Here is a 14,623-nt window from a genome sequence, read left to right as displayed (position 1 = left end):
AGTGCTGGGATTATAGGTGTGAGCCACCGTGCCTGGCCCACTTTGGAATTTTCCAAGAGATTAAAAATCCACAAACATTTAAAATGTGGGCCAGGCGCGGTGGTTCACGCCTGTAATCCCAACACTTTTGGGAGGCTGAGGTGGGCGGATCACGAGGTCAGGAGATCGAGACCATCCTGGCCAACGTGGTGAAACCCCGTCTCTACTAAAAATACAAACATTAGCTAGGCATAGTGGCGCGTGCCTGTAATCCCAGTTACTCGGGAGGCTGAGGCAGGAGAATCGCTTGAACCCGAGAGGCGGAGGTTGCAGAGAGCCGAGATCGCGCCACTAGCGAGACTCCCATCTCAAAAAATATATATATATTAAAATGTGATTAATATTTAATTTTACTTTTAATCGAATGATTTACAAATAGCCTTTTGAAATACTTTTGTTTGGAAAGATTTATAATTTTGTTTTATCTTTGTCTCTTTCTCTCTCTTAACATTTTATTTTTCTTTTCCCAAAGGTGGCAGAAAGAGCACTCTATTATTGGAATAATGAATACATCATGAGTTTGATAGAAGAAAACTCTAACGTCATCCTTCCCATCATGTTTTCCAGCCTTTATAGGATTTCAAAAGAACATTGGAATCCGTAGGTTTTCAGTTTCTTTCCTCCGTTCTCTTCCTCCCTTCCTCTCTTTCTTTCCCTTCAGCCTTATTATGTGCCAGATGCTGTCCTTGTTGCTGAAGACGTATGTGAAAAGATAAAATCCTTACCTTCTGGGGATTCACTGACTGGAGAAAATAAACAGATACTTTAACAAAATACCGGTTAAAGTATCTGTTTACTAGACAGGCTTCTTGATCTGTCTATGAAGGTAGCAGATCTTTTGGGGAGGCACTGCAGCTGAGAGGAGAGGTGTGTAGATACTGACAGCATGGCCATGCTTAGACTGAATCTGAAAGGAATTTGGCAGGTGGATGGCATAGGGAGAGCCCTTTCAGACAGTGGGTCCATCCATCATGTTAAAAGGCACAAAGATGTAAAAAGCAGCTGTCAGTTTCTGAGACCTGTGAGTTTGGGAGGGCTGAGGCACAAGGTCTTTTGGGGAGGGTGCTAGAGGATGTGGCTAGAAAAGACTGTGGGACTCGTGTGAGCCTTCACCAAGTAGATGATGAGGAAGTACTGAAGGGTTGTAAGTGGGGAAGTGGTCTGACTAGGTTTTCATTTTAGTGTGATCTATTTAACAGCCAACTCAGTCGCTATATGTATCTCTTGGAAAGGAAGAAGTTTAAAATCATCAAGGGAAGTTTAACATCCAGCCCTATGAAAGTTAAAGCATTCTGAATTTGAATGCCTTTACATTTTTCTCTGTGGAATAGAAGGAAAATTTAATGTGGTATTTAAAAATTGGGAGATACAATTCAATATATTCATAATATGTTTATCTTTAAAAATTTTGCATGTAATTATAAAATATCACATTTCTAATTTTTCAAATTTGCCTAATTATATTAATAGAACTTGTAAAAATAAGGAGCTGATAAACAGTTAAGTCCCTTTATACAGATAGTCTCTTGAGGACCTAGAGAATGGTTCTAGCAAGTGTCTGTAACTACTCAGTATACTACATTTGGTGCTTTCCCATCACTGCCCTTGGGAGGAAGGTCATTCTGGAACCTTAACAGAAAAGAACTTAAATTTTCCTTTTAATGGCACAAGGCAGAAGCTACACAGCAAGTGTACTTTCTTGTAAATGTTTTGGAAACATCAGACTCATGGTTTATTTAATATATGGCTAATTTTTACCAATGCATTTTTCAGTGGTATTAGGAGCATGTTTGTTGCAAAACGGAAGCAACGGATATTTTTGCAAAAGGAAAAGCTATTTAGACTCTAGTCTGAAGCTATCAAGCCCATCATAACCTTGTCCTCACATTGCCCAAGAGCTAATTCTTGTTAAGTATGGGCTACCATTTTGGCTGTTTAGCTGTATAGTGTCCCATAGCTAATAGCAACCATCCCAGCTTGCCAGTTATCAGCATATATTTTGGGTCAGCAGGACTGGTGCAGATCAGAGCTAGACAGATAATTCATATTGAACCACCCAACCTACATGAGGGCTTGATTTCATTTCTTTGGATAAGAATAATTTATATATATACACATATATATATAACATTTGTTTCTATGGAAGTAGCTTCTGATTTTGATGAATTATGTGTTATTTAGAAAATAGAATTCTATGCAAATTCAGATGTCTAAGGTTAGTGCTATCACAGATCCTTATTTTAGGGTGAAGTTGCTTTACTATTATACTTGCCTTTTTATTAAATGAAATTATCAAATGCCCACAGGCAGCTCTATTCTGGGTGCCAATAATTAGAAGGGCAGGCCAGGTGTGGTGGCTCACGCCTATAATCCCAGCACTTTGGGAGGCCGAGGCAGGCAGATCACCTGAGGTTGGGAGTTCGAGACCAGCCTGACCAACATGGAGAAACCTCGTCTCTACTAAAAATACAAAATTAGCCAGGTGTGGTGGCTCGCTTCTGTAATCCCAGCTACCCAGGAGACTGAGGCAGGAGAATTGCTTGAACCCAAGAGGCGGAGGTTGCGGTGAGCCAAGATGGTGCCATTGCACTCCAGCCTGGGCAACGAGCGAAACTCCGTTGCAAAAAAAAAAAAAAAAGAAATTAGAAGGGCAAAGTTAGATTTTTTTTCTAGTTCTACCACCCCTCAGAAAATTATCTTGCCTTGAAATCTCTTGATGTGGAAATGAACTGTAGGTCATTTTCAGTTGTTCCAACTAAAAAAGGATACAGACAATGTGCAGTACGAGAAATCATTCAAACAAAAGTTGTGCTTTTGCTTTCTTCATTCAGTATCCCATTTTATAAGACTAACTAACACACTCCTTTTTTTCTGTGCTTTCCAGGGCTATTGTGGCGTTGGTGTACAATGTGTTGAAGGCATTTATGGAAATGAACAGCACCATGTTTGACGAGCTGACAGCCACATACAAGTCAGATCGTCAGCGGTAACTTTTTAAAGCTTTTTTGTCAGCTGTGCATAAAGCTATTGAGTTTTTTCCTTGCTCTTTGCTGAAGTTGCCTAATTGTACCCCAAATCTTAAGCAGCACAATTTTGTTTACAGTCATGCATTGCTTAACAACCAGTGTATGTTCTGAGAAATGCATCCTTAGGCAATTGTATTGTGTGAACATCATAAGTATACAGTAATTACACAAACCTAGATGGTGTAGCCTACTATGACACACCTGAACTATGTAGTATTGCCTGTTCTTCCCAGGCTACAAACCTGTGGTGAATACCGTAGCCAATTGTAACACAAATCACTAGGCAGTAGGCCTTTTTCAACCCTGTTAAAATTTTATGGGACCACCGTGGTATATGTGGTCTGTGTTGACCGAAATGTTGTTATTTGGCACATGACTGTATTTATATATTCATTTTTGCACGCTTATTAACTGTGTCTTTATTTATTACTGTGCCACTGAGTAACAAAGCTTCGTGACACTGTCATTTTGATGAAGCCCGCTTTCTTTCCTTTCTTTAATAATATTTCAGTTCTGCCTCAGGGTTAAGAGCCCAGCATTTAACTGGTATTTTAGGTTCACTTAAAGGGACCATCAGGTAGTTTGCTCTCTGGGATTCACTCCCACTCTGAACTTACTTGAAGTATAATTGGGCAGATCTTGTACTTCACTCCAATAGCAGGGGGAATGAGGCACCATTTATCTAGCTCTTGGGCCCAGGACTTACTAGAACCCAACAAATTTATTACAATTTAAAGATCAGTGAAAAGAACATGAAGGTTAATAGTCTGGTATTAACCAGAAATGTTTGAGACCATATGGGAGAACAAACCAGTGGAACTCTTTGCAATAAATGCTTATGGCTTAGTAAAAATCTTGTCCAATGCATTCTACTTTCCAAAAGATGTACTTGGAGAGATTATAGAAGTCTAGAGAGCTCTTAGTAGTTGAGCCTGTGGTTTGGCTTTGATCACCCATGAGCAGATGTCAGCTTTGTATACCATAAAGCTATGGACCTTAGAGGACCCAGAGATGTGTGCGAGTGTTCATACCCAGGGTCTTGCTGAACCTCTCTGGTTCCCTTGGTGCTTTGCTTTGTCTCATTTTTAGTCTGTCAACTTGCATTTTATTGATAAAAAGAGCAATGAGGGGAAAGGTTTGATGGCAGAGGGACCATTGCAATGATTTTTTTGTTTTAAGTTACCAGGGATGTGGTTTATGAAAACCAACTTAATTATGGAATGTGGTGAGTATTTAGCTGAGAATCTGAGAAGAGGCTGGGATTTTTTACCCAGAATATTGGGATTATTATCAATTATGGGATATGTTATTCCATACTCACAGTTTAAACAACTTTTTTTTTTTTGTTTTTTGAGATGGAGTCTTGCTCTGTTGCCCAGGCTGGAGTGCAGTGGTGCGATCTCAGCTCACTGCAAGCTCCGCCTCCCAGGTTCATGCCATTCTCCTGCCTCAGCCTCCTAAGTAGCTGGGACTACAAGCGCCCGCCACCACGCCTGGCTAATTTTTTGTATTTTTACTAGAGACAGGGTTTCACTGTGCTAGTCAGGATGGTCTCGATCTCCTGACCTCATGATCCACCTGCCTCGGCCTCCCAAAGTGCTGGGATTACAGGCATAAGCCACCACGCCCAGCCCTAAACAACTTTTAATTCAGTATATTAGCGATTGTTGCAAATTATAAATTTATGGTAACCCTTCTTGCCCCAAACTTAAAATCTTTAAAGGATGTTACTTAAAAAAACGGCCAAGGGTACATTTTAATACTGTGTTGCATCATTAAAGGTGCTTTGTGCATAACATCTTCTCTGAAAGCACATTATTATTATCCTAGTTGAACCAGGATTAAATCCGTAGAATCTCATCAAGAATATTGAAGAACTTGGCTGGGCACGGTAGCTCACGCCTGTAATCCCAGCACTTTGGGAGGCTGAGGCGGGCGGGTCATCTGAGGTCAGGAGTTCGAGACCATCCTGGCCAACATGGTGAAACCCTGTCTCTACTAAAAGTATAAAAATTAGCCAGGCACGGTGGCATGTGCTTGTGGTCCCAGCTACTAGGGAGACTGAGTTGGGAGGGCCACTTGAACCCGGGAGGTGGAGGTTGCAGTGAGCTAAGATCATGCCACTGTACTCCAGCTTGGACATTGGAGTGAGACTCTGTCTCAAAAAAAAAAAAAAAAAAGAGAGAGAGAGAATATTGAAGAACTTATTTCCACTCAAATTATTTGGTTTGTATTTAGTGAACTTCAATAATAAAACTATTTTCTGATTATTATCTAAACTAAATAGACTAAACCCTTGAAAAAGATGAGAATTAACTAAGGGGACCAGGAATAGATAAAACTATTATTTTATCCCTGGTTGAGGTTGATTATGATATTCTGGCATATTACAGTTATTTATAATGAGTGTACTTTCTTAATGAGAAAATGGGGGCCAGGCGTAGTGGCTCACGCCTGTAATCCCAGCACTTTGGGAGGCCAAGGCAGGCGGATCACCTGAGGTTGGGAATTTGCGACCAGCCTGACCAACATGGAGAAACTCCATCTCTACTAAAAAATACAAAATTAGCCGGGTGTGGAGGCACATGCCTGTAATCCCAGCTACTCAGGAGGCTGAGGCAGGAGAATCACTTGAACCCGGGAAGGGGAGGTTGCCATGAGCAGAGATTGCATCATTGTACTCCAGCCTGGGCAACAAGAGGAATCCCAGCTCTTTGGGAGGCCGAGGCGGGCGGATCACGAGGTTAGGAGATCGAGACCATCCTGGCTAACATGGTGAAACCCCGTCTCTACTAAAACTACAAAAAATTAGCAGGGCGTGGTGGCGGGTGCCGGTAGTCCCAGCTACTCGGGAGGGTGAGGCAGGAGAATGGCGTGAACCCAGGAGGCAGAGCTTGCAGTGAGCCGAGATTACACCACTGCACTCCAGCCTGGGCGACAGAGCGAGACTCCGTCTCGAAAAAAAAAAAAAAAAAAAAAGAGAAAATGGGTTTTTTAAAAGCAAGAATAATAATTTGTCAAATGAGCAATAGAAGGGTGTACTGACAGATGGAAACATTGGTTTCTCCATAGGTGTGGGAATAGGACAAGGGAATGAAGAAATTTAGTTGGTACTGTCAGAGAATAACTGAATGGACAATTTTACTTCAGGATGGCAAGAAGTTAATGGTTTCAGTTCAGATCAAATTTTGAAATATTACAAATCTGAAAATGGTGGGTGGAATAAGTACTTAACACTGTTAGATACATATGCCAACATTAGTGCTATGTAAAATTGAAATTAGAAGAGAATTTGACAATATCCCCTGCATGACAGTGTGGTTAAGCGTTAAAATTTCCACCTACAGGGAGAGAGAAAAGTGGGAAAGATTGGGGGTGACAATAACTGTATCAGCAATATTTAGGATTTTTAAAGATAAAGTTGTCAGTATGAAAGCCGTGTGATAACTGAGCATAATGCTCAGTTGGAGGAAAAGCCCAACAGGATAAATTGCATTGAGTGCCATACATCTCTTGATCAAAAACATGAAACACTTTAGTAACAAGATGATGAATGTTTTAATGATGTCAACACTTAATTAACCAATTTATGCCTAGTGTTCCATTATTGGAACGCTAAGCTTGTGGGAGTTATTTCTATCCCACTGCTCAAGGTCATCATCAAGGTCTGATTTTTCACAAGAAAGTTTTACAACCTCTGGCATAAATGGGTTAAAACTGCAAATTAGGGCAATGTGAACCTGAAATACATTGAAATGTTTTTTAGTTGAGTAAAATTCCAAGCCCTTGCTTACCAACCCCTTATCTCTCCAAATAAAAAGGTCATATTCATCGAAAGTCAGCAGGATCTATACAATTGATTTATATATACCCAAATTGTGTTTTTTGCTCACATTGATTTAGACCTCATAATTATTCCCAGACTGTACTGAGAAACAAAAAGTGATAATTTGTCAAACAGCTTGATTATGTTTAGAATCTGGAATGCACCAGGAGTGGTGGTGCACACCTGTAGTCCCAGCCACTCAGGAGGCTGAGGCAAGAGGATTGCTTGAGCCCAGGTGATTGAGGCTACAGTGAGCTATGATTGTGCCACTGCACTTTAGCCTGAGCAACAGAATGAGACCCTGACTCTAAGAAAAAAACAAAAGCAAAAGCAAAAAAGCCAGAAGAAGATTGGAGGATTATCTAATCTTGCCCTTATTGTCCTATAAGTGCAATTTTTTCAGGGTCAAAATTAACAAATAGGTAATTATATGAAAACTAGTCTGCTTACTGAAATTTATATTGTGCAGATTTGTATTTGAGATAGCTGAAACTAATTATGGTAAACAAGGCCTAAGTTATGAAAATATTACCTATTAGATCATGATATTAATTACCATATGGCTTTACTAAGCCATAAACATTTATTGTAAAGAGTTCCACTGGTTTGTGCTCCCATATGGTCTTAAACATTTCTGGTTAATACCAGACTATTATGGCATTATAATTCAACATTTCCTCAAGTCTCTAGTGGAATAAGAATATAAAATTACTTAGGTTTTTCTTGAGTTTTTTGGGAGTTGGAGGGGTTGAAGATTAATCTCTATTGCTCTAGATATTAATATAACTTTTAAAAAACATTGGTTATAATGTTTTTAAAAAAATGAGGCATTGGAATTACATACAAATTTCACTCAACCCATGTGGATTTCCCTGCGTAGAAATTGTACTGTGGCTGAAGTTTTTAAATCCTTGCTAAATGAGGTAGTGCATGGATTACATCCCCATGCCTGAGATGGTGGAGCCCCCATTTTCAGGAATTATCTGAATTCCTGGATTTATGAATGTTAATCTGGATCAGCCTTTTTTTTTTTTTTTTTGGAGACGGAGTCTTGCTCTGTCCCCCAGACTGGAGTGCAGTGGTGTGATCTCGGCTCGCTGCAATCTCCGTCCACCACAATCTCCGCCCCCCGGGTTCAAGCGATTCTCCTGACTCAGCCTCCCAAGTAGCTGGGACTCCAGGCATACGCCACCATGCCCGGCTAATTTTTGTATTTTTAGTAGAGACGGGGTCTCACCGGTGATCCACCCGCCTCGGCCTCCCAAAGTGCTAGGATTACAGGCGTGAGCCACTGCGCCCAGCCTGGGTCTGCTTTTTATTGGTTCGCTGCAACATGGAAAAAAACCAGAGACAGTGTAGTGAATTATTTTTAATAAATGTGAATTTATTTAACTTACAATATAGTCTTATATTCCTGCATCATGTACTTCCTACTTGGTTGATGTTAAAAATCCTTTTTTTGTAAAAATGTAATTTTAAAATGTCCTTGGCAAAATATAAAGTTTGTCGATTCTAATTTGGACATCTAATTTTTGGGGGAAGTTTTACCAAATAGTGAAATCTCAAAGTCTGAAAATCACTAAATTTAAAATCAGTGAAATTGATATTGAACCCAATTTGAAGGCTTGATGCGTTAAAATTTAATACATAATAATATCAACCAAGTTCTTTTCAGATCATTAAAAGTGAAATCACAAGTTTTCAGTTTCTTCTAAACTACTGAAGAATTTAAATATGCATGAGGTGGGAAAAATAGATAGGAATAAAGGAGCAGATATATTTTCTTGACCTACTATATTCTCTGTATCAGTGTCATCTCCAGCATCCTTTTTGAGAAACTATTTGGAGATAAAGAAAAATTAAGATTCTTACTAAGCTGCAAGTGAAAATCACTAATATGCCCTTGATTTTACAATAACTGATGCATATAAGTCATTCCCATTTTTGTTTCTTAGTAATTTTAAAGTTAATTTTCTCAATTAAGCTAAGTATAAAGGAGTGTTAAGGTGAAATTGTAAAATATTCATTGTTGCATAATCTCATTAAACCTCAGCTGTTTACATTGTATTCTGTTTCTTCCTCAGTGAGAAAAAGAAAGAAAAGGAGCGTGAAGAATTGTGGAAAAAATTGGAGGATCTGGAGTTAAAGAGAGGTCTTAGACGTGATGGAATAATTCCAACTTAACAAAAACAATGACAACAACATTACTAACCTGTGGAGTCACACGTTTATGTAGTAGAAGATGGAGCAACAGTTTTCTGTATTGTGCAACTTTACAGTAGATTTCACATTTGTTTCATTATTACAGCAGCACTGTATATACCTGTCTCTAAGTAAAGGAAAAAACAAAATAAGGACTTCAATCCAAAGTTTGGACAGTAGATGGACTTCTCAGTACTTTGCAAACATAATCATTGTTCTAACCCTCTTTTAAAAAAAAAAAATCGGTCTTCAAAGATCTGTTGATGAAATTGCTATGTTAAAATTCCATTATCGGGAGTTCCTTATTTATCACTAGCAGAGAGTAAGAAACAATTTTCAAATGTGAACAATCTTAAATTTAGCTTGTCTTTCTGCTAAGCTGTTAAATGTATTTATAGTAAAGGAAGAAAAAAAGACTGTCATTTCCTTATAAGTTTGTATAACATCCTCCTCTGGATAACTTGACTGTAATTTGACATCTTTTTCTTTTGCACATCTTCCTGAGTTGAATGTCCACGTGGAATGGGGTCATGAATTATAAAAGTCCCTGATAAAAGTTTTGTTTACTGGGGTGAACATCTTTCCAGTAACCAGGTAGTCCTGGTACTCCTTTAGTTTTAAAATTAGGAGTTAAGAGAGAAGAGGTGATAAACATAGTAGGGAAGGGAATATCGGATTCATGCATCAGTTTATGGTGAATCCAAATCAATGTCTTGAATCCTTTGAAAACAGGCACTGGGACATCACAGGCTTCAGTACCTGACCAGTATTAGTTGCATATATTGAACACACATACCAGAGATGTTTTAGAAATGCGAGAAAAACATCCTTTTGGACCATTTGAAATAAGAAAGACAAACACTAAACAATACAACCATGAAATTGATCGCCGGGATTGCAAATCTAATTGGGAAAAGAGTTGAGCAAACAGCTTGGACTGTTTGGAGTTGTTGCCTTACTTTTTAATATGTATTTATAAAGTATTCCAGCAAAAGAGGATGTAGCCTCTGGGAAAAAACAAACATGTTACAGTGTTTTTTGTAGATTCTCGTTCTATATCTCATCACAGCGCCAGCCCTGTTTTTAGCCGGAAAGGATTCAGGATAAACATTATTATGCATTCTGAATTGGATGCATATTCCTAACTACTGTATTTGTTACCAAAAGTGGTTCTACAAATGCTACTGAAAAAAATCTGGAAATTCCTAATGTCCTGAGTATTAATAATAAAGTTTAAAAATGCTTTTATATCAAAGGTGCATCGTGACCAAATTGTTTAAGGAAAAAAAACAAAAAAACAAAATCTAGGGCTGTATTATATATATATATATATATATATATATATATATATATATATATATATATCTTATTGGCTCTCTGCTTTGTATTTAAATGAAGAATCTTACATCTTGGGTAGGTAAACTGCTGATAAAATTTGTGTACAGTATGTACTTACCTAATGCAGTTGCATTATTATGTACTGAAAGATATGTGTTTGGAGGTTTATTTCCAGGATGCATTTGCTTGTTATGGTCATGGCAGCAGTGAGCTGGTAATCCTAAACCATCACTTCCAGCAGTATTCATGGTATAGAGCTGATCTGTGTTCATATGTTGAATTGTGATAGTAGCAAACATGAACATATGAACTATTGTTGCTCTTAACAGAAATACAGTATGAATATGGGCTTGTATATTTTCTCCCTTACATTTAAATATAAAGTAGAATACGCAGTTTTATTATTTTCAAGAAAAAGAAAGAAAAGCTGCTGACCTTTCTCCCCCATAAAGTTTTTCAGGATGATCAGGTCACAGTGTGTACGTAAGAGTCAGCTAATTATGGATGTTGTCATCTCGGTAACTTTGTAAAAAAACAAACAAAACTGGCATTGTTAATTCCAAAAAAAAAAAAAAAAGCAGTAAAAAAAAAAAGTCATATGCGACACCAGACGCAACATGGTTTAATGGAATTAATAGTTTTTTTTTTTTTTTTTTAAAGAACATTGATGGGGATTCACTGTAAAGTTGGCAGAGGCTGCCAAAGACGAAACAACTGACTTTAAAAATGCTGGAACAAAGTGATAAAAAATAAATTTGTAACAAATCTACTCCTTTTTAGCCCTTGTCATTTTAGCCCTTTAGTTTCAACTCTGCATTATATTTAGTTTATGTAGTGTAAACTTTTGTTTGCCATTAATTCATCTTTTTAGGTAGAAGACATTAAAATCACAGGTTTATGAAGAATCTCTGCCCATTGGAATGAAATGCAGTCATTTGAAATGAGAAAGGCCAGGATCCTTTTTTGCACCTTACCCTGTCTTCAAGAGTAAAGGTGAACACTTACAGCTATCCTCCTTGATGTCAATTTTGTATGTTGATCATTCCAAACTGAGAAGAATAAAGCCACATTTTAGACATATTTATAGAATCAATTAAATCTATATGTCTAAAATTCGTAGGGCAACTTCTGAGAAGAAACACTGTCTTTTTCTTTTTTAATGGAAAGTGACAATGTGACATTAGTCATGTTGTGTGCGGTGACGCAGAGTAACTGAGGTAATCTGACTGTTGCACTATGTGACATATTTCAGGACGTACTTGCTGCATTTGCAGCAGCCCTCTCTCTCTGTCCCTTCCCACAATTCTGCTGTTGCTGCAACTTGAGTTAATTGTGACAAATGCATCTTTGTGTTATATTTTGTTTGCTTCATAATTTCCAGAACTATATATAAATATATTTTTTAAATAGCAAATATTGTAGTTAGTGAGTGATGATCACTCCAACCTTATCCTTACCATATTGGTTTCAGGGATAGGATTAAGAGTGTCTTTGGAAGAGAAAAATATACACAACCCTGTGGTTTAGAATGACGCTGAGGCCTTAGGCTGTGGGCCTAGAACAACTATGTGAGTGAATTCACCCATCTCATACTTTGAATCAAGCATGCATTCCTTTTTCTCATTGTGAAGTATCCCCAGTTGTTTTCCTTCAGTGTTGAGTTTTTGTCCTTTTAAATTTTATTTTATTTTGCTCTCCCTAACATTTGACTGTTTTTTATAAAAGAAAAGAAAAAAAAGAAATAAATAATACCCTCGATGCCGCTGGATACTCACAAGCAGGGTTATGCTCCTTCATCTTGGGCTTGTTTGCCTAAATGAAAGGGTTTAATTTATTTTGTACCTCCTATGCGTGGGATAGTCCAGGGTACAGAGCCAGGACTTGCTTGTAATTGCACCTGCTATACTTAAATGTATAGCCCTAGGCTCAATCACACTATGGAAAGAAACAAAAAAAGTATATTTAGAGCTTTAAAAGCTTTTTTATTTTTTTGTGGGGATGAGGGTGGGATGGGAAAGGGATGTATGGATGTTATTGGCATTTTTAAGTGTTTAGAGTTTTTTGGGGTTTGGGGTGGTTTTTTTTCCTTGTTTTCCTTTTTTCCTTTTAATTGGATGCACTGACCTGGCCCAGGAAATGAAGAGATTCTCTTTTGATGCTATTACCAATGTTATCATAAAGTGACAGTCACCTGTAACAAAAAGGTGGCACCAGACATGATCACTGATGTTTTATTTGCACATCAATATTTTTATTTTTGTATTCTGGCTCAGCTGCTTCTCTGAGTGGAGTTAAGGAATGAGCCACAAAGATTTTTGTAGTAGGTATATTGGCATTGCATTTTATATTCCTCTATATTTAATTTTGAAAACCTCAAAGAAGGATTGTGCATCTTGAGAGAAAGTTGAGCAAATTGTGATCTAGCGGAATGTTAATTTGTGCTGCTTCTTGTGCACGATAGCAGCAGTAGTATCTCTCTTGGAAATAAACATCCCATATTATGATGTCTATGAATATAGGTTTCCTTTTCTTCCTTCCCTCCCTCCTTCCCCCACCTTTCTCTTTTTTTTTCTCTCTCAGCTTCTCTTTTCCTCCTTCCCTCTTCCCTTCCTCTTTCTTTACTTTTTTTGAAATCACTTATTGTAAATAAGTTGTAATCCAAACCTCATGTATCAATGGGGAATTTTCAAATATAAATATTACCAATGCATTTTCTGGTTGTCTGATTTTTGATTGAAGTATAATGAGAATGACATGTCTGTTGCTTTTGGTTTGAGGACTTCGCTTTAGCTTCATAAATCTTTTGGTATTTTAGTATTTCATTGTTTTAGCAGGAGAGGGCAGCAAAAGTTCATTTTCCCTGTTAGTAATGCTGTGGTTCATGATCGGTTTTAAATTTAGCTGTGTGTGTGTGTGTTTTTAAACAGCATCTCTTTGTGAGTAGAGGTAAAAATGAAACATTTTTGATATGAAAAGTTGCATATGAAAATTATAGACTGGTTCAACCAGACAGTGAAGACTTCTGATCCACATCAAACTTAAAATGCCACAAAACAATCTTCCACCTCTGGCTAAAACATGCTACTTCCTTTTCAAACACCACAAAATACAAGCTGAGTCTTAAAACACTTGGAATTTAAAATGTTTTTCTTTGGAAATGATTTGCTTTCTTCAAAGTGGTAACAGAAACAAAAATGAAGGTGCTCCCCAAAAAGAAATGTAACCTTCCCCTTTCACAGATGTGTGAGAGGTTCTGTACTGTGGGTGCATCATAATAAAGAAGCAGTGAAGAGTTTTCAGGTGCCTGGCTGTTTTTGTTTGTTTGTTTCTGAACTCCGTGGCCTTTTGAACCATACAAATATTAGATTTGATTAACTTAGCTTTGAGGCAGTGGGGTTGGTATGTTCAGGCTTTCATTTTGAGAAGTCAGTTTATGATTATGAGTATGTAATATTGGGAAATGGTCCAGTATCGGTTGCTGTATAACATACTACTCCAAAAGTAGAGGCTTAGAAAAACAACAATTTATTCTCATCACAGATCTATAGTTTGGGAAGGACTTGGCAAGAACATCGTGTCTCTGATCCTCAAGTGTCAACCAGGGTGTCACAGGTGGGGCAGGAAACTTCACTTTCAACATGGCTCACTTACATGGTTGACAAGTTAGTGCTGACATTTGGCTTGGAGTTAAACCAGGGGTCTCAGTTCTTCCTCACAGTACTTTCTTCTTGGGCTTCCTCACAGCATGGCAGCTGGGTTCTAGGAGGCAGGAAGTGGAAACTGCCTCTTCTTTGAGGCCTGGGCCCAGAAACTATCATGGCATCACCTCCATCATATTCTATTGGTCAGGCGGTCACAGAGCCTGCTCAGATTCAAGTGGAGGGGGCATAGTCCTCACTGTGAATCAATGAGAAGTATTTTCAGTGATTTGCAGTTATCTTTAAGCTACCATGGGATATATATATATTTTTTTGTAAAGTATTTGATTTAGGTGTGATCTACGCCCTTAGCTAATTAAGTTACATCAAATTGGAACCATGTGGAATTAACCAATTAAAATTTCATATTAAAATTAATCTGGGTTTGGAAGGGAAAAGCCCTTGTAAATGTCAGCAATTTTGTATTTCAAAGCATAACCACTTGTAGCACCTGAAGATCAACCTCTTGGTAAGTTAGAAAGAAGAAACTTGTA

The 14,623-nt window shown here is 37.9% G+C and overlaps 1 protein-coding gene across 7 annotated transcripts in view; it reads left to right on the top strand.

Annotated features, from left to right (window-relative positions):
• Window positions 1-13,726, top strand: part of PPP2R5E (protein phosphatase 2 regulatory subunit B'epsilon) — a 170,815-nt gene extending 157,089 nt beyond the window's left edge. For 4 of the 7 annotated variants that reach the window (XM_003831620.6, XM_008956975.5, XM_055097680.1 and 1 more), the window contains 3 exons: window positions 512-639; window positions 2,924-3,025; window positions 8,976-13,726. In XM_003831620.6, the coding sequence (XP_003831668.1) occupies window positions 512-639; window positions 2,924-3,025; window positions 8,976-9,075 (330 nt within the window). In that variant the 3' untranslated portion in view covers window positions 9,076-13,726. The remainder of the gene's footprint in view (window positions 1-511; window positions 640-2,923; window positions 3,026-8,975) is intronic. The other 3 variants (XM_057299718.2, XM_055097683.1, XM_055097682.1) reach the window with 1 other exon arrangement.
• The last annotated feature ends 897 nt before the right edge of the window (window positions 13,727-14,623 follow it).

The sequence above is a fragment of the Pan paniscus genome, chromosome 15, assembly GCF_029289425.2.
Source record: "Pan paniscus chromosome 15, NHGRI_mPanPan1-v2.0_pri, whole genome shotgun sequence".
Classification (NCBI taxonomy): domain Eukaryota; kingdom Metazoa; phylum Chordata; class Mammalia; order Primates; family Hominidae; genus Pan; species Pan paniscus.
The sequence above is the reverse complement of the archived record's forward strand: the minus strand, read 5'-3'. Positions and strand labels throughout refer to the sequence as shown.